The 19,759-nt window shown below is 36.7% G+C and overlaps 1 protein-coding gene across 1 annotated transcript; it reads right to left on the bottom strand.

Annotated features, from left to right (window-relative positions):
- Positions 1–677: 677 nt before the first annotated feature.
- Positions 678–16,577, bottom strand: LOC135710409 (phenoloxidase-activating factor 2-like). Its single transcript, XM_065232980.1, has 5 exons — positions 16,446–16,577; positions 2,035–2,213; positions 1,825–1,971; positions 1,429–1,767; positions 678–1,370 (listed from the first exon to the last, which is right to left on the bottom strand). Exons 2-5 carry the CDS (start codon positions 2,203–2,205, stop codon positions 819–821), a joined length of 1,209 nt encoding a protein of 402 aa, XP_065089052.1. The 5' UTR covers positions 2,206–2,213; positions 16,446–16,577; the 3' UTR covers positions 678–818.
- Between the last annotated feature and the right edge of the window lie 3,182 nt (positions 16,578–19,759).

The raw sequence follows: 19,759 nt of genomic DNA, 5'->3' as shown, positions 1-19,759 counted from the left end.
TACACCATATTTTCGACATGATTGTAGTGCATCCACTTTGACGTGATATCAAAATTATTTTTTTGCTGTGTGATGAGAGAATTGCAATAAATGTGCGTGATTTGCATTACTTTTTGATCTCTATGAAATCTTCTCTTCACAGCAAAAAATAAATTTTAATATTACATCCAAGAGGATGCACTTCAATCATGTCGAAAATCTCATGTCATTTTTATGGCCACAAAAATTTAAAAAAATGCGGTAAAAACAGCGTAATGTCAGTTCATGCACTGTATTGATGATATTTATTTCCTTTTTGGCAAGTAATATTACACCATATTTTTGACACGATTGAAGCGCATCCACTTTGATGTGATATCAACATTATTTTGTTGTTGTTTTGAATACCCAGTCCAGTTCAATGAACATATGTCATTGCTTCGGCAAATCTCATCGTTGAGTTAAACGCTATTCTGCATAGAAAATAACCAGTCAAATTAACATTCATATTTACGCTAATAGCCTGTCGCATTTTTTTTACAAAGGATTTCCAAGGTATCAGTCGTAAAACCGGTTGCTCAACTTTAACGAGTTTTACGTCTGAATGTTTCCAGTTATTGCCATCTTAATCTTCTCTGTTTTGTTGGGAGTTTTTTTTTCGAATATTTTATTTTCCATTGGAAAGAAAGCTGCACGAGTAAACACATTGAGAGAGATATTTTATTTATTTATATGTTGATAACTTATAGCACGAGGTCATCAAAGCGGTGACTGATTTGAGAAAGTGTAGCATTAAATAGGATTACATTAACCGTCGAAAAATCTAGGTCGCAGACACGTTACACAGTATAACTGCTGGTATCAAAATTTCGATTTTTCATTTCCTGATCAATCCAGTTCCGGAAATGGGACACATCCGCATAGACACCTGGTGTTACTTCTCCGCATCCAATGCCCCATGCTACAATGCCAACCTGATGATAGAACTGATAAGAACCCTGAATGGGACACACGAGAGGGGATCCACCGTCACCCTTACAGGCATCTTTGCCAACTTCTCCACCGGCACAGATAAAACTGTTATGCAAGATGAATTTAGGTCCCAAACGGGTTGATCTCAACGAAATCTGGCACTCGTTATTCGGTACGATCGGCAAATCGATTTTCTTCAATATAGCCTGATATGTTCCTTCCTTGCCGAATACGTCTTTTCCCCAGCCGGAAACGAAACATCTCTGGAGATCGAATTTTGCATTTGGTGGGGGTAAGCAAACTGTTTGAATTCCTTCATCCAGAATGACAGGTGCATCCAAAAATATTAACGCAATATCATTGTACAGTCCTCCTTTGTAGTAATCCGGATGGGTAACAATCTCAACAACTTGGCGATCCTATGAATTACGAACATTAGAAAATGAATGAATGAAAATTTTTACTAAGCGGCCCTACCTGATGAGCATGGATTTCGTGCTTGGTTTGAGTATCCCATTCGCCTGCGCGGATTTTCAACTGAGCAGGAGATTTATTTTGAACACAATGAGATGCAGTTAGTACTACACTGGGATGAATCAAAGATCCACCACAAAGGTACACGTTTACCACCTGATCAAGGGCTTGTTCTTGCTTTAATACCGCAACCATCCACGGAAATTCACCGTACTCGGATTCACTGTTCTTAGCTCCCGTGATGCGGAAGCCAATGCCGTCGGGGTTTCGTTTTCCACAGACAGGGTTATCCATTGGTGGCACTGGTGGTCTAAAAGTCGAAGCCTTCGGTAGTTCGGTGATCTTCAAAGGAATCATGAGGTAAGCAAACATTCATTTTTATCCGAAACAATAACTTACAATATCTTCATCATAGCAGCATTGTAACAAGTAATCAACGCAAGGATTACTATCACTAAAGCGTATATCAATCTGTCCTACTCCACTCGTAGACTCATTCGTGCAGAGATATTTCTGAACACAGTGTTGACCTTGCTCACAGGTTGCCTAAAGGAAAAATTCGATTATGGTATAGATTGGTAGGTGATACAATTATTCAAATGTAATTACCTGCGAGCCTACTTCAGGAGCCGGGGGTGGAGGTGCTAGTGTATGTGTATCAATAGCAATCGGCGAAGAGGTAAACAAGCTATCGATGAGAGCATCCAGATCACCATCTTCAGCAGTGGCAGTAGTCACGAGCAACAGTAGAGCAAACGATAACGCAACGCCTCGGCTCATTTTGAACGCTGGAATACAAATGTTGAGTTTGATTTCAAAGCAAGCTGATTTATAAAACTGTACACTGCCGGGTCGCTGGCAGCAGAATATTTATTTTTTTTTATTTCAATGCTTGTACGAAAATACGGGATTTAGCACACGGCAACAAAACACGAAGCAAAGTATACAGGCTGTAGTAATGCCATCAAAATCCATATACAATGGTTATGCCGATAGTAAAATAATCTTCGCTATAGAACTTCATTCTTCAGCGGGAAAAAACCCAGCAAGACGCTATTTTTTAAACGATATGTTGAATCAGCCTTCTTCTTCGTCTTCTTCTTCATTCCTAGCACGCTGTAAATAGAACATTATGCCTGCATTCAACATTCAACTTTTTTTCCCTTGATTTGTTTTCTGTCGATCTTGTTTTCCGTGCTGAGCACGAATGCTACCGACGCCAGGGAGGCAGCTCCCACACCTGGACCCTACCTATCGACCCATCAACTCATGAACCGGAGACCAACGGCTTTACTTCCCTTCCGAAGGAAGGCGTGATCAGAGATGTTATGCCTCAGAACATCCCAGCGGCGCCGACTGTTATTGAACCCAGGCCTGCTGTGGTGAAAGGCAATCACGCTTACCACTACACCATCGGCGCCACTGGCAATAAGGACTTCGTATTGTGTAAAATTTAAATTTATCACAATTTATTGTATTTCAAATTATTTTGGCAAAAGAACATAACATTTTTATGAAAACCACTTATTATGTTTCGTCACAAGAATTTATTATAGAAATCATAAGTTTGACTTATGAAACATAATGACTTATGAATACAACAATACAACAATGGAATTTATAAGTCAGCTTATGATACTTAAAAAAGTATGAATCTTGAGCGTTCAGGATATTGAGTCCGTGATTCGCGATCACGTCTATGAACGCTTGAGAAATGGAATAGGCTAAATGCGTATAACAACAAACTTCGTAGTGCGATAATGATTCATAAGTCTTATATGCCAAAAATTATCATAAGTCTTATATGACAAACAATATCCTGGTTAATAAGGCATGCCTTATGTAATTCTTAAGATTGTTTCTCTAAGTGTAAGAATTAATTATGAATACCCTTTACGGTCCACGCTTAAATTTATAATATTTTGTTTATAGAGACATGACCCTTATGGAGCATTAGTCTCTGCATTTAATTAATAATGAGCTAAGAGGACAACAATAAAATATGTAAAGGATTTTGAGTGCTTATCTTCCCATTGTACGACACGGTAAGATTTTCAATTAAACTATCCCCCGTTTTCATGTGTTCATTTAAATATGTTCAGGGATGTTGGCATAAAAATGGTTAAGGTCAAAATATTTACTTTTAACTACAAAATCAAATGTAAGAAAATGTCAGCTTCCCTCCTCATATCTTAAGACTCTGCAAGAAATCATTCCCCCTCCTATTCCCTCACATAATTTGTGGATAGCCCCTGAACAAATTTTAGGTAATTTGAGACTTGCCCGGGGAAGAGATTTGAACTCGTTACCTTTAGCGTCAGAGGAATGAATGCAAACCACCTAACTAGATCTGGCGAAGACACATTGTCACCACTCGGTTGCCACCCCTTGGTGTCAAGTTGGTAAACAAAGCAAATCAGTACATGAGCTGTACATGACTCTCTTGAAATGACAGTACTTAGTTCGTTTTTTTTTCGTTCCTCGTGACTTGTTGAAGTTTTGCAGCTACACTGCACGTGTACCGGTCAAACGAAACTTATTTCAAAGATGGTTTCGCTAAATTCACATTACTCAGCATTTCAAGTCAACAGGAAAGTGTTTTTATGAGTTACAAACTGTATAAATATTTGCTTGTGCTGAACAAAAATTTCCCAGATTATATCAAACATGTGAAAGATGGAAAAGTTAATGCTTAGGATACCATGTTCTCGATACTTTTCAAAGTTCCAATTGATTTGCCTAAATTTTATGATATTCAATCTAAGCTGATCAATTAATTGCTCATAGTAAGATTACTCGATTTGGGTTGCTTTTTTTTTGCTGAACGGAAATCGGAGAGAATCGAGGCAAGTGTGTTCATCATTCAACAACGTTATAAATAAAATGCTTGCTTGAATTGTTGTCGAAAACGTAGACAGAACACGAAATAAAAAAAAAGTTAAAAGTCTGCAATGTCAACTAATATCATTTGCTGCGAAAAATTATGAAGAAAATACAACTAAAATGCAATTTAAAACATTTTTTGTTTGCGTGCAATTAAAAATTTTGATTAATTTTATAAGATAATTGATGAGAGCTAAATTTGAAAGGGGTAAAAATACGTATTTAGCACATAATCATGAAGTAATTTCCGAAAAAAATGGGGATTTCAATACCTCCTATCTAACAGTATAACAGTGCAAACTGCTTAGATTTTGACAGTTAAAATATTTTCGAAAACCATTACGCCTTCGCTAGAACGAGCTAACCACTACGCTACCCGAGCAAAGTCGGTTAACAAAATGAAAGCAAATCGATATTAAAGTGTGCAGTTCCTATCATAATGAAAACTCATTTTGATTTCAAATGTTGCGACATAAGTCTGATATCATATTGTGCTTTCATTATGCAGTCAAGACGTTTTAAATGAAAGCAACTTAACTTGAAGTTCTGCTGTTTACGTCTTGTTTAAAATTTAATTGAAATTCATCTGTCGTTGAACTAATGATTATCGTTTATCTGATTTGTTTAACACATTTTAGGTCATTCGTGATTTGCCCGCGGTGAGATTGGAGCCTAAGTCTTTCAGCTTGAGAAACATGAATGGTAACCATTTACTCTAGGCCCATATTCAGTTAAATGAAATGAAATGAATGCAAATGAATGCAAAATCAGTAATCAAATTGATTTCATTGAAAGCAGGATTAGTTTTCCGTTTGCTTCAACAGTGTAAAATTTTGCTCTCACTTTTGCTGTGTTAACCGTTAAGTCAACCAAAATGAGATCAACTGGAGTATTCAAAATAAGTTACACAGCAAAAAAATAATTTTGATATCACATCAAAGTGGATGCACTACAATCATGTCGAAAATTTCATGTAATTTTTATGACCACATAAATAAACAAATGCAGTAAAAGCAGCGTAATGTCAGTTCATGCATTGTATTAATGATAATTTTGTCCTTTTTAGCAAGTAATATTACACCATATTTTCTACATGATTGTAGTGCATCCACTTTGACGTGATATCAAAATTATTTTTTTGCTGTGTACATCATAACAGCAAATTTTGATTTCAATTTGATGTTCAGCTTTGCTCGGGTAGTCCATCCTCTCTGAAGCTTTAATTTGGCATTTTGATGAGGTGTGCGGATTTTGATTAATTTTTAGATATATTTTTTCTTAGGTATAAATACTTTAAAATCATAAAACACAACAAGTACACAGCAAAAAAGATGTTGATTATTACATCCAACCTGTTGCAACCAGGAAATTCTATCGATAACATTGCACGATGTACACACAAATCGCGAACAAATTTACATCCACGGATGTAATATATTGTCTGCTCTTCGCTATAACATCAATATTTCATACATTAGCTTGAATTACGTTGGTCGATATAAAACTTTTTTTGCTGTGTATTTATACACCTATGGTGAGATATGGCCTATCTTACATATTTAAATTACGACGATGGTCTCCAAGAAGGAAGTGCAGGTCAATTTGCCCAAAGAGATATTTGAGGTCATAATACCCATATGAGCAAATGATATTGTTATAAAAAGCACACGAAGTTTAATAGATGTTAGGTCAAGTGTCTGAGTTGAAGTATTAAATTTTTATAGACTAAGAATTCCTGACCATGAACATTCTTCCAAAACATGGAAATTTACAATTTACAAAATTACCTAAAATAATTCATGACAGAAAACTTTTTTAAATTTTGGAATATGAAATATATTCAAAGCTTATAACTTTAATCAAAAATTCTAGACGATGAATATTTTTGCAAATTTATCAGAATCTGAAATGTGACAAAACTAATGGATCATGAACATAGACAAATTCTCAAAACTCAGTGTTTTTAGAAAAGTTCAAAATACAGGCATTAAAAAAAATTCAAGGCAAGACGAATTCTCGCAGAATCCAACCCACTAGTTATACGAAGATCTAAAAATCTTGGATGGTTTAAATAAAAATTTCTAAGAATCCGTGAAACACTTCATTGCAAGGTGGGAAGTTTTCGTATAGATACAATTCTAATGATGATGGAGCAATGGAATGATTCGTTTTCCTTTCTTCTGTTTCCTTACGAAGAACGAAGTGCTCCATCATCATTTGATATGTAACTTATAGGGAAAAGTCTTAGCTAGCAAATGGCGTGCTAAGGAAACAAGCATAAATGACATAACATTTGAGGGGAGACGGGGTTGTTTCAGAAATTGTGACTGGCTATGTATTAGGTATAACTAAATACGATCAAAAATTGGTCAAACTTTTTTTCTTGATTTGATTTCCGTCGATTTTGTTTTCCGTACTGAGAACCAATGCTACTGACGCCATAAAGGCAGCTCACACACTTTGACCCTACCTATCACCTCGTAGACCGGGGACCAACGGCTTTACTTCCCTTCCGAAGGAAGGTGTGATCACAGGTTGTATGCCTTAAATCCCGGCGGCGCCTACTGGGATTGAACTCAGGCCCATTGGGGTGAGAGGCAATCAATATTATAATTAGAATAAAGGGTTAATTTTGCCATGTTTTGCCATATTTAAATTTTCATAAACCGTCAATATCAATATTGATTTTAATATTTCTTTATAACAATTACTTAACTTAAAAGATACAGTATTCCCAACAATTTGACTTGAAATCAATTCAGAGTGATAGACTGGACCTAACCTTCAAATTGGTACCAACCATTTTTGCATATATCTGCCAACATAATGTATAATACAGAATAATTTTAACAAAGCGTTTTGCAACATTTTCTTCAACCTTTGTGGTTGAAACCAGGTATGCCATAGCAAAACTTTTGTATTTTAAAAAATTGCATTAGGAAAAAAATAGCTTCTCATGGTTGTTAATAAATATATTCAAAAAGATTGAAAACAGTTTATCCACCATTTCATCAATAGTTAACCAAATTTTATTTTTGTTCAGCTAATAATTTGGAAGCAGACGGTTGTATAACTGTTTCAGAAGAGTTGCTTATTATTTAAAGTGTGAGTTTCGAACTATCTGATTATTCCTATAAATGATCTTCATTATAATGAGACATCAAGCCTCGAAAATGTTTTTTGCAGTGTTATTCGTTTTGTAGTCTAAAGTTAATTCCTGGCCCACTGTGCGCGGATGAAAACAAGTAGCAAGTCACCTTCAAAGAAGAAATTAATTCACAATGTGACCCTCCATTTTTGAATTGTTATTAATTAAAAAAAGATTGAAATCACTCGGCTCCTTAGAGTATGTACAAGCAGTCCAAATTAATTGAAAAACTTAATATTTTTTCGCATATTAATCCACCTTTCAAACATCAGTAGTTCTTCACAGTCATTAAAACTTTAATAAAAAAATTTATTAAACTAATTTTAAGATATTTTTATTGGTTTTTAATGGTTTTTCAATCAGACGTGACAGAATTCATCTTTGACATAAAGGATGGAACGTAAACACACATTTAATGTAGATTTATGTTCCTCGAGGCTACACAATTTGTTGCTCGATGTAGTACGGTTGATTGAGCTCAATTTTGCGTCTTTTATGATTTAATTTTAAGTCACAATTGAAGCTCGTATTATGCGTCAGTCTTAGAGCACCTAAATTCACATAATTTTTAGGTGCGTAATTATAAATCAAATGTCAACAAATCACGAAATGTCAATTCTTCCAAATAACTGTTTTACACAAGATTTGATTTACATATTTGGACTTTTGCCAATTGTCATATTGCCGTTTACCAAACCGCGCATAGCCACAAGCTATCTATACACTTGTTTACAGGTTTATGCAAGCACTACACAGCAAAAAATAAATTTTAATATTACATCCAGGAGGATGTACTTCAATCCTGTCGAAAATCTCATGTAATTTTTATGGCCACAAAATAAACAAATGCAGTAAAAGCAGCGTAATGCCAGTTCATGCACTATGTTAATGATAATTTTGGCCTTTTTGGCAAGTATTATTTCATCATATTTTTGATACGATTGAAGTGCATCCACTTTGATGTGATATCAAAATTATTTTTTTGCTGTGTAGAACTAAAGTAAAAGGTTAATAACAAACAGATTGCACAGAAGGCGAATCAATTCGCGGTTTAAAAAAAAATTGTTCTGCATAGTTTGTCAGATATGAGAGATATTGAGAAATGAAGGATTTAGTGATGGGTCCCAGGGCTGAAAGTCTCCTTAATAAAGATATATAGGGGAAATGGCTCTAATGTAGGCCTATGGATCTAAGATTGGGCCAATCGCTAATATCAGCTATTTATCTAGATGAACGCGTCATTAGGACGGTACTAATGGATATTTTTGGGCGCTATTGAAAATTTAGGAAATTGCTGAATTTATGTATGGGCCCAAATTAGGAAATAAGGAGGCTGACATAACATCCATTTCCCCTATATAAAAATTTGGTGATGAACAAAAGACAAATTTTATTCGTTTCGCATACATTTTTCCTATTCAAATAATATCTTCCACCAATCCCGATCATAACTAAATTCATTCAAATTCAGCACAGTTGTTGGGACCCTTTTTTAACTAGTTCGTTTATTTACTATGCTCAGTCGTGTGTGACACTTTGCGGAGCCAAAAATCAGTAATGTTTGAATTACCATTTAAAACAGCAGTAGTTCTAGGTTAGTATTGGGTACCAATTACTCCTGGCGGGGTTAATGGGTAACAATTTCGATTGACAGCCCTACTTTTGCTTAATAAAACAGATGAAATTATCCTTAAAAAGTAAAAAAAATCTCCTTAAAATAGATCGGGTTGCTCCTTAAATGATTGATCAAAATACGTTAAAAATCATAAAATGCTCAGTAAATATTTAAAGTACGCTCCCTAAAATAGAGAAAACTGTACATTAAGCATTTGAAAATGCTCCTTAGTATACACCGCTTTGCACCATTTTGAAGTGTAATTGTACCATATATCATCGGAAAAGCTGCTGTAGAAAGGTTAATAAGTACCATGAAATCAGCTGAAATGTTCAGTAAAAATGCACAAATGCACACAATGATTTACTGAACATTACAGCTGATTTACCTTACTCTTTTTACCTTATTAACCTTTCTGCAGCAGCTTTTCCGATGATATATGGTACAATTACTTTTCAAAATGGTGCAAAGTGGTGCATACTAAGGAGCATTTTCAAATGCTTAATGTACAGTTTTCTCTATTTTAGGGAGGGTACTTTAAATATTTACTGAGCATTTTAAGATTTTTAACGTATTTCGATCAAGCATTTAAGGAGTAATCCGGTCTATTTTAAGGAGATTTTTTTTCTTATTAAGGAACATCGTCATTGTTTAATGATTCATTTACCTTTTTACCATTTCGATTTAAAGGAGCTAGATAGGAAACTGGTTTCTGAAGCCTCCTACAGATACTACTCTCGGACGGTTGACCACATCCTGGCTGGGCTGGGGCAAGTAGCACAGAAACAGGAGGATATTAAGAATGGGACACAATGGCTGGAAGTTGTTTGGAAAGGAGGGGATGGTCACATCAGACTCTAACATCAGACAAAGGAATTCGCAGATCGCCTGCATGTAGGGAATATCACGGGTTCCCAATACATCTCTTACTTCACGGAAGGGTTGTCTACCTCGGGCCACTAGGGGATCCAACAGTCGTGCTCTGGAGGCGTCATTACCCGGACAATACCAAATCGCGTGATCGATGTCATCATAACCGGTTCTGCACCTACATATAGAGATGTATGTCTATCGAGTAGTGGTTGGACATAAGTCTTGACATCACGCGAGTGAAGCCCCGACTTACATCCGGTCCTTTGAACCACGCTCTCGAAGATACATTTGGAATAATGGAATGTAACCGCCCAAGAGAATTACTTGTCCAATCGTTTTGCCAACTTAAAAGAGAACTCTGACGTATTAATGGGAAAAATTCATCATGTGAAATTCTTCTATCATAAATCTCGCCTTGTTGTGCGCCCACCTATGCGGGAGAGTCTTCCTTCTCATTGCCTGGGATTGAGCAATGTGAGGGAACCCATACAAAGGTAATCATATATGATCTTTCGACCAGCAAACTCACCATCCCCAATGCGAAGTTCAGTGCTAACATTTGAAAACGGCGCAAAAGCCATTTGTAAACAAATGGTTTGTGGGCCCTTTACTCGCTACCCGAAGAACGCCCACGCAAACCAACAGCATCGTCAGGAAGGGGAAAATTTCCCCTACCCGATGTTGCTGTTGTGTCGCGTGGGTGTACTTCAAGTAGTGAGTAAAGGGCTCACAAACCATTTGTTTACAAATGGCTTTTGTGCCGTTTTCAAATGTTAACACTGAGTTGATTGCTGCTAGCCCACCAACATAAACTGAGCAAGGTTCCTGAATTTTCTGGAAGGCGGTTGAGTATTCATTGAAGACACCGAAGCCAGTGGGACCATCAATGCGTGATCCATCAGTGAAAAATTTTCTATAGCAATTGATTTGTTGGTATTGTCCGGACCCTTAAAAAATTTCGAAATAACAGAGGGAAGCCGTGTTTGTCTTCTACTTCTTCTTCTTCTACGCATTTAATGCTTATTGCTTATCGCATATTAGCTTATTGCGTGCTCTCAACTCAAGCACAACATGTGATAAGGGCATGCAAGCTTTTTGTAAACAAACCTTCTTATGCCCTTTTTTCGCCACCCATATGACACCAACGCAAACCTTTAACATCACCGGGTAGGGGAAACTTTCCCCTTCCCGATGAAATTGCTGGTTTGCGTGGGTGACCCTCGGTTGGCGAGAAAAAGGCCTACAGAGGTTTGTTTACAAAAAGCTTGTATGCCCTTTTCAGTGTTCTAAATACACTTCAACAGTTTTTAATTGAAAGCTTCCGATGTCTGTACCATTTCTGCATTAGCATAATTCTGTGGCAAGTACAATCATAACTCTATGCCCAGAGAAGTCGAGATATTTACAATCAGAAAAACTCCTAGACCGGACCGGGAATCGAACCCAGCCACCTCCAGCATGGTCTAGCTTTGTAGCTGTGCCTTAACCGACTGAGCTAAGGGAGTCCCATGAAAAAGATGTTGTCAAGTTAGTCCAAATGAATCCACAGGAAGCATCTTTACTATTGTTACATTGTAGTTACAATCAAAGACGGCTCGCAAATGGGGTAAACTAGTCCCGCACTATGTAGAACCTGTTTGAAGTGTCCAAATGTAGTGATCCTCCAGCTTGGGATAAAAGATAATCGGCTGTAGTCGATTGCTGGATCCGAGTGTAGGTAGCCAAGTATCAGGTCCAGCTACTTGCAATTCCTGGACGCGAATACGACGAACAATGGAATATCTTGGTTCCAATAAAGGTTCCTCTTCGTTTTCGAAACCGTATGTCAGTGGTAAATCGCAGCCAGTACAGCAGCATGACGTACAGCCAATATCCCTTGGGGGATGAGAAGCAGTTCTCGCAGGACTTCTTCTGCATAGATGGTCTGATTCCTTTTGAAACGGATAATCGCATTTTTTGCCATCTTCAAATATGTTAACCGGATTAATTTGGTTATAACATAAAAAAAACTCCAAGGAAAACAACGATATTAGATACTTTTTTTCGAAATATATAGCGAAATAACATCCCTTCACTCTTTCGTGCATAAAACTGATTCAGCAAACTCGTCTAAGCTCAGAATTTCAGCACATGCACAATTTTGCTCAAGACAGCATCATGATTCAAGTTAGTATTATGGCGATATTCATACTTGAATTTATATGTACATTTTGTTCGTATATTGCAACAAAATACAGGCAGCTTATTCAACGTATCAATTAGATTGCCACTAAAAAAATAAATGTTCATATTTTCCACAGGCCATCATCCAGACTCGTGTCAGTAGGTAAGATAACCACTCTCTGAATGTGTTAGCTGTTTTTGTCGTAACATGAACTGGTGCTTTTGGTTTAATATTTATATAGGGGATTTGGTTGACATTTTCATATACAAAGTGCTCATATAAATTCAAAAGCGAATATCTCAATAAAACTTACCAGATTCATAATGCAGTCTTCAGCAAAGTTGTTACATATTGTTTGAACTAAAATCTTTGAAAATCTGAATCAAATCGAAAATTAGGAATAGAGATGTCATTTTTTACGTATTTTATACAAAATTCAAACTAAAAGCGCCAGCTCATCCTACAACCAAATGAGCTAAATCTTTCAGATAATAGTTTTCTCACCTAAAGGCACACATCTAGAGTTGCTAGTCTACTATACAAGTGTGACCATGGATTTGTTCATAATTTATTACACAAATAATGCTCATGTTCATAGTAGGTCACACAAGTGTATCCGCAGCATAAGTGTTTCTCCTAGCGGCAGTGTCAATGACATCAAGTAGGGTAGAGAACTACTTTGGCCCAAGGGCCTCTCAAGCAGAAAACATCAAATAAATCCATGATTTCGGCGTTAACAGGTAAATTATGCTTTTGGTACGATACTTTAGTTCAAATGCTACCGAACGAAGTCAATAAGTGACGCGTGATATGAATGTTTGCACCCAATATTCTCAAACACAAATTAAGCGCTCCGACTGAATCAATCATTATCTTCATTCGATAGGCCGAAGTTAATTCATTGACGTTTCAATGCGTGACGCCGAGTTTAGAATCCTTAGGCCGAGTTTAGCGTCAAAAAGCAGTGTTAGGCTTTTAACAATATCTCAACAATTTGTTTCTCTTTATTAAGTACAGAAGGTTTAATAAGCCATCAGTAATAATAACATTTCGTTTGGTGCTTAACTACGCTAGATTAAGAAAGACTAAGTGCGGGTTGTGCTTAGTAGGCCGGAAATGGGTTAGTTAACCCTACATTGAATTTAATACACCAGTGGATAGCGCGTTATGCGTTCACCTCAGTTCCCGTGAAAATTCGCAGACACTTCCAAGGGAAGCCAGAAGAAATTCTAAGAAAGTCGTAAGAAACTTCAAGGAGCTGTCCGAAGAGTCACGAAAAACCGGATGCAAATTCCAGAGGCAAGTAGAAACCTCTACTACAATAAATTTTCGTTGAAAGTTGGAAGAGACGTCCGGGATTTCGGAAGAAATTTCTGATAGAGCTCTGGAAAAACTTCGCTTAAAAAACGGCTGTCATTTTCAAAGGAATTCAGGATCTGGAGAAATCAGAAGAAACTACTAGAAAAAGGCAGAAGGGTCTTTGGATGAAGTCTGAAGGATCTTCCAAGTGAAATAGGAAACAATTTCCCCCTTCCAGCGGAAGATACACAAATCCCCCGAAGAGCGCGGTTGGTTGTTCCGTCCACCCACCAGTATTTCTCGGCCGTTTTCCTACCAATTGAGCTGATTGTTTTGTTTATGATTTATGTTAACCGTAATTAGTCACCTCAATTGGTTGAAGTTCAGCCAAGTAAAAGCGGTGGGTGCGGTACCACCTGTAATTTCGTAAGAAAATATGATGAAACTTCCGAGAAACGTTGGAAAAAAAATCTAAAAAAAATGGACGAAGCTTTGGAAACATTAAGTGGAAGAATGTCGTACGAATCATCCAGGAGAAATAAAATCTATCCCATAAGTTGACAGGAACTACCAAAGGAAATTGGAAATAATTTCTTGCAAAATCTAGGATAACCATCCGAGCGAAATACATACAAGTATTCTAGAAAAAATAAAAATAAAATTTATTGACGAAAAAAATTCTTCTTATGGTTGATAAATAAAAATGCTAACGAATAACTATCAGGCATTATCACATATGGTCACTAGACAAGAATATTTATGATTTTCAAGGACTCCCGGAAAGAGCGGTGCTGGTAGTGTAGTGGTAAGCGGATTATCTCTCACCCCAGCAGGCCTGGGTTCAATCCCAGTCGGCGCCGCCAGGATGTTTTGAAGGCATAACATCTCTGATAGGAAGTAAAGCCGTTGGTCCCCGGTTCATGAGTTGATGGGTCGATAGGTAGGGTCCAGGTGTGGAAGCTGCCTCCCTGGTGTCGGTTGCATTGGTGCTCAGCACAAAAAACAAGATCGACGGAAAACAAATCAAGGGGAAAAAAAGGACTCCCAGAAAGTGCCATCAGCATTTTCTCGATTCTTGGGTAGCCAAAAACACTACTTTAAAACATACGATAACCATGTAGAAAAAAGAAGAAAAAGAATTGGCAGGCGATCAAACTCAAAACCATTGAAGGAGCTCGAAATTTCCTCATAAAACCACAAAGAAGTACAAGTGATTCTTAGGTTTTTTAGTTTTTCCCTTTTTACTGTAAATAGATACAGTTAAGCGAATTTTAAACCACCGACGAAGAACAGTAAATCCGGAGCTTTATTCCGTCCCAGCTTTCCGATCATCATGGGCCTACCATCATTACCCTGTTAGAGGAATCTTCAACCCAAAAGAAATCACAATGTAGGTCCTTGTCAACCTTAGACAAAACATCGGTTTTTCAGTCTAACGGCAGATCAGGTGGATCCAAATTATTTTATTAAAAAAAATCAATGAAATTCGCAACAGTTATTTTTTTAAACATTCTTTCAAGATTTCTGAGAACTCGGAATGCCCTTGAAACTTTCCTAAGAATTATTTGGGAGTTTCTTATGAAGTTTCCTTATAATTCCTGTGGAAAACTCAATAAAATTGTCTCCTAACATTACTCAAAATAGCTTCCTATCTAGATTTCCATTAAAACTATCATCAGAAATCGATTCTCTTGGGTTTCTTCTCAGTACTAGTTATATTTATATGAATTCCTTATAAATTCGTTTAAGAATACATGATAAATTCTCATCAGAAGACTTCTCCTTAAAGTTCGCCTGAAATTCCAATAACAATCAAATTCACTTCACAATATTGGGATGTCCAAGATTTAATATCTATCAAAGCCTCAAACGATATTAGATATAAGATTTAGGTATTCCATGTTTCAATTTCAATATTCGATCAGCTTACTTTCAAAATTTCAATCTCATGGACCATTCAGCCCAATAGCTTTCGATTGGTGGCATTCGGATAATTTTGATTCTATGATTCTGGAGGTGTTCAAGGATCATACAGATTTAAAAATCTATATATTTTAGTGATAGTCTTCGTATGGACAGGAAGAGTTGATGACCAGCTCCAAAACAAACATCTTGAAGTCGAATCTTTTATGTTGAATTCGGGATTTCAAAATTTTGTAACAGTTTTAGAGTTCATACAGTTAGGGGCTGTTCATTAACTACGTAGACAGTTGGGAGGGGACAATTATCCACGGCCTATACACATTTTAAAAACTGCGTATGGACAATTGCCTACGCAGGGGGTGTGGGAGGGGGGGGGCGGCAAGTTTCCCAAAAAACTGAAGAGCCCTTTATCAAATATCAATTTAAAATTCGGATTATTTGGTTTGCTTTTGAATATGTGACAGTAGTAAAAATATTAATTTCATCCAGCCAAATTACTCTTTTCCAGTATTGTTTTTCACGGTGCATTTACAAATTGAGTTGCATGTTAGGAGTGAAATGTGAAATCGATATCTAATCGAACAAAACTTGAAATTATATTCCCCCTACTTGTTTTTTATTAGTTTTATTCATCAAGTAAGGCACCAATAGAGAATACCAGAATCAATTAAAAGCCATAGATCTGAATGACAATTTATTAAAAAGACTCTAATCAAAATTAAAAATACCTATACAATAAAAAAATCGAAAATTGTGAGCAACGCTGCCCCATGATAACGATAGCCAAGCAACTCACTTTTATTACTAGAATTTCCGGAATCATTTTGATGCCTACTGACATTGACCTCGGGCACGCTTGATTTGCACCTTTGCCATATGATAAAACACCACAAAAAGTCACTGTTGTACTCTTCGCTTCCGTTGTGGTTTGTGAATCTATTTCATGGCTACTGTGAGAGCAATCCAATACAGGTGTTCGTGCTTTCCAACTGTTATCAAAATGGTTAACGCATATAGATGCCATCACTATCAATAAGTTATGATACAATAAGCAAATATCATACTCCCACGTAGAAGAAATCAAGCCCGAACCCAGCTCTTTTGTTGAAACCTACCTGAAAAACCGGTCTAACTTGTCACTGGCAGTGACCGCTGTTCCCTTGAAGAAGTGGTCTTAACAGAAGAAAAAATACGGACAGTGAGACACGAACAGAAGAAGCGACCATCACCAACTATCTATCATTTGTTCGCAACCGTGCTGGGTTGATCAAAACAAGGGACGCTTCATTGCATTCGCTGTGTGTTGGAATATTAAATAAATGGTGGGATGGATAGAAAACACAACCAGAACACGAAGTGGTCTCAGAGTGACAAAAAATTCTACCGGAGAGTATTGTAATCATGATGATTCCACATTGCAATTGATACATACAAGATTTTTTCTATCCTTATGTGCGTGATGAAATACAGTCCACTCTCCACAACTCGATGTTCACTAACTCGATATCGAGTTATCTAACCATTGTAAAAATGAATTTCATGACTACTGCGAAGGTGATTTTCTATGGAATGTTATATAGCTCGATGATTCTATAACTCGATAGTCCCATAAATATCGAGTTGTAGAGAGTTCACTGTATTTGCCGATTTTTTTAAATCGTGTTGATCAAATCAGAGCTGGGTATCCAGGTACCCCATCACACACATAACAATTAAATAGTATGGACACAACAATTTTTTAAACTCATTATTTGTTTCAAATTCAAATCAATTCATGTTTTAACCTAGGTTCTCCAGCAACAAAAGTAACTCACCGACATGAATTGTAATGATATATATCTAGGTGTGTTTACTTTACTCTTGCCTTAGATTTTTTTATTGCACCTTGAAAAAAGGAGAGGGTTCGAATGAAGTAGCGTTACGTAATTTTAGTTAGGGGTCTTGTCAACCGTTACTTATTACATAGGGGGGAAGGTTTCAAAATCCGGATTTTCACGTTACGTAATTTGTGTACCGTGCCTTATTATAAAGGGAATTTCAAGGTTGAAAAGACTCATTTCAGCTCAAATAATGTTTTTCGGAATAATAAAACCAAAAGATGGTATGATGGCATGTTTTACTTGTAACTTGCAAGAAGAGGTTACAAAGTATGCGTTGGAAACATAAAACCTGTAAATTTTGCTTTCTATGAGTCACAATCAGCGATTTGCTGATCGCTGAGTGAGTGAGTGAGTGAGTGAGTGAGTTTGTGAAAAATTGTTGATTGTGACTCTCATGAAGTGAAATAAACAGGTTTAATATGTCAAACACATTCTTTGCAACCTCTTCTTGTATCCTACCAATTCAAAATTTGATCATGGCATCTAATTATTTCATAATTTAGAAAAACATTGTTTTAGCTGAAATGAGTCTTTGCAACCTTGGGGAATTTATCGTCTATTAGTAGATTGTTACGATTTTGAGGAAATTATTGATTATGTTGTTGGACATTTGTTCTAAAGTCTCAACATTTGAAATTCTATGTGCCTCGTTAGTACTGATAATAAATTTAGTTTGGGAAGCGTTAAGAGATATTTTCCATTTTTGTAAATACGAAGAGAAAATATCAACGGGAATGCCTGTGTCATCGTCGAACAAAGGTGTGTGGCAACCCTGAGGTAAAACAGGAAGGTCTGAAGTGAAAATATCGGCCCAAGAATGCTACCCTGAGGAACTTCTGCAAAATTTTTAATTTTGATAATTCACCTGCAGAGTTAAAATTTAACTAATTTCATAATATTGAGTGAAAATTAAACTTTTTTTTTAAATTTGGCACTCAAACCTTCACGTCAAACACAGTCGAATGCTTTTTCTTCTCTTTTTCTAGAAGAGCAACTCCAGTTCAGCAGCCTTCAGATTTGATTGAGCGTATTAAATTGAAAACTCTTAAGAGTTGATGAGCAGCTGAATGCCCATGGCGAAATCCAAACGATTTCCGGCCCCTACACATCACCCCGATTCTAAAAATACCCATATTGTGGGGTATTTAACAGTATGTTTCTGATTTTCTGAAACCGGAAGCCATCATCTTGAATTTCAAAATGGCATCAGACATCAATTCCTATACCCTATACGTCTCCCCGATTCTAAAAATACCCATATTATGGGGTATTTTACAGTATCTCCCAGTTTATCTGCAACCGGATGCCACTATCTTGGAACTCAAAAAAGCGTCAGAAATGGATTTCCGGTTCCTACATGTCACTCCGATACTTGTGTGTTGACAAAATTTCCGAAAACCTATTTTTACTAAGTAAATCCCAAATAACGAGGATTTTTTTTAGAAAGTAGATCCCAAATAACGAGTTTTTTTTACGCAGTTATTCGATTTTTGAACGCCTGGTTTGGTTCGTAAATGGAGGTTCCAGTGTTCCTCCTGCAGATATTTTTCAGACGGAGAAGATCGTTATCTGTTATAATTGAATCGAATTTAACCTTGCATATTGGAACTGAGGCAGCTCTTGCTCCGACTAGAGAACTAGTCAAGACCATCATGAACATCATCTTTGGTTGCACAAGAATATTAGAATCGAAGTTATATGCCATAAATATTCGATCCCAATCAGCTCCATGGTAACTGAAAGTAGAACTGTTCGGGTTAGAAATTATGTCTTGATGTATATCAAATGTTACTGGAAGGTGATCAAAACCGAAGTCAGCATGGATAACAAAGCTGACATGAAACAGTTAAGACCAAATTAATAGTTTAGGGATTTCTTGCTGAAGAAAAACTTGTTGGGCTGTTTGGATATTGAGTAGTGTAACAGCCTGAATTACCAATTGTCAATTAATATATTACCATTAAAATTACTTTGAGCATTATTCCATGTGTTTTGCATTAAAATCACCAATAAAGAAGAATTTCGACCTGGGTAAGTTACTGAAGGTCACCCATGAGAAAATTTGTGGTGCTGGACTACACATTGGAATGGTAAATATGCTGCTATAGGGTTAACTACCCCATTTCCGGCCTATTAAGCACAACCCGCACTTAGTCTTTTTAAATCTAGCGCAGTTTAGCACCAAACGGAATGTTATTTTTACTGATGTATTTACCTTTCCGTACGTATCGAATTCCAAATGTATTTACCTTTCCGTACGTACCGTTAAATTTGATAAAGAGAAACCAATCGTTGAGATATTGTCAAAAGTCTAACACTGCTTCTTGACGCTAAACTCGGCCTACGGATTCTAAACTCGGCCTAACGCATTGAAATGCCATTGAAACGCCAATGAATTCACTTCGGCCTATCGGATGAAGATAAAAATGGATTCGATCGGAGCGCTTCTTTTGTTTTTGGGATTAATAGGTGCAAACCGTCATATTATGCGTTCTCATGGATTTCGTTCCGTAGCTTATTAACTAAAGTATCGTACCAATCGCATAAGT

This window comes from Ochlerotatus camptorhynchus, unplaced genomic scaffold (assembly GCF_037179485.1).
Source record: "Ochlerotatus camptorhynchus isolate MF236.1 unplaced genomic scaffold, CSIRO-AGI_Acam_v1.1 ptg000380l, whole genome shotgun sequence".
Taxonomy (NCBI): Eukaryota; Metazoa; Arthropoda; class Insecta; order Diptera; family Culicidae; genus Ochlerotatus; species Ochlerotatus camptorhynchus.
The sequence above is the reverse complement of the archived record's forward strand: the minus strand, read 5'-3'. Positions and strand labels throughout refer to the sequence as shown.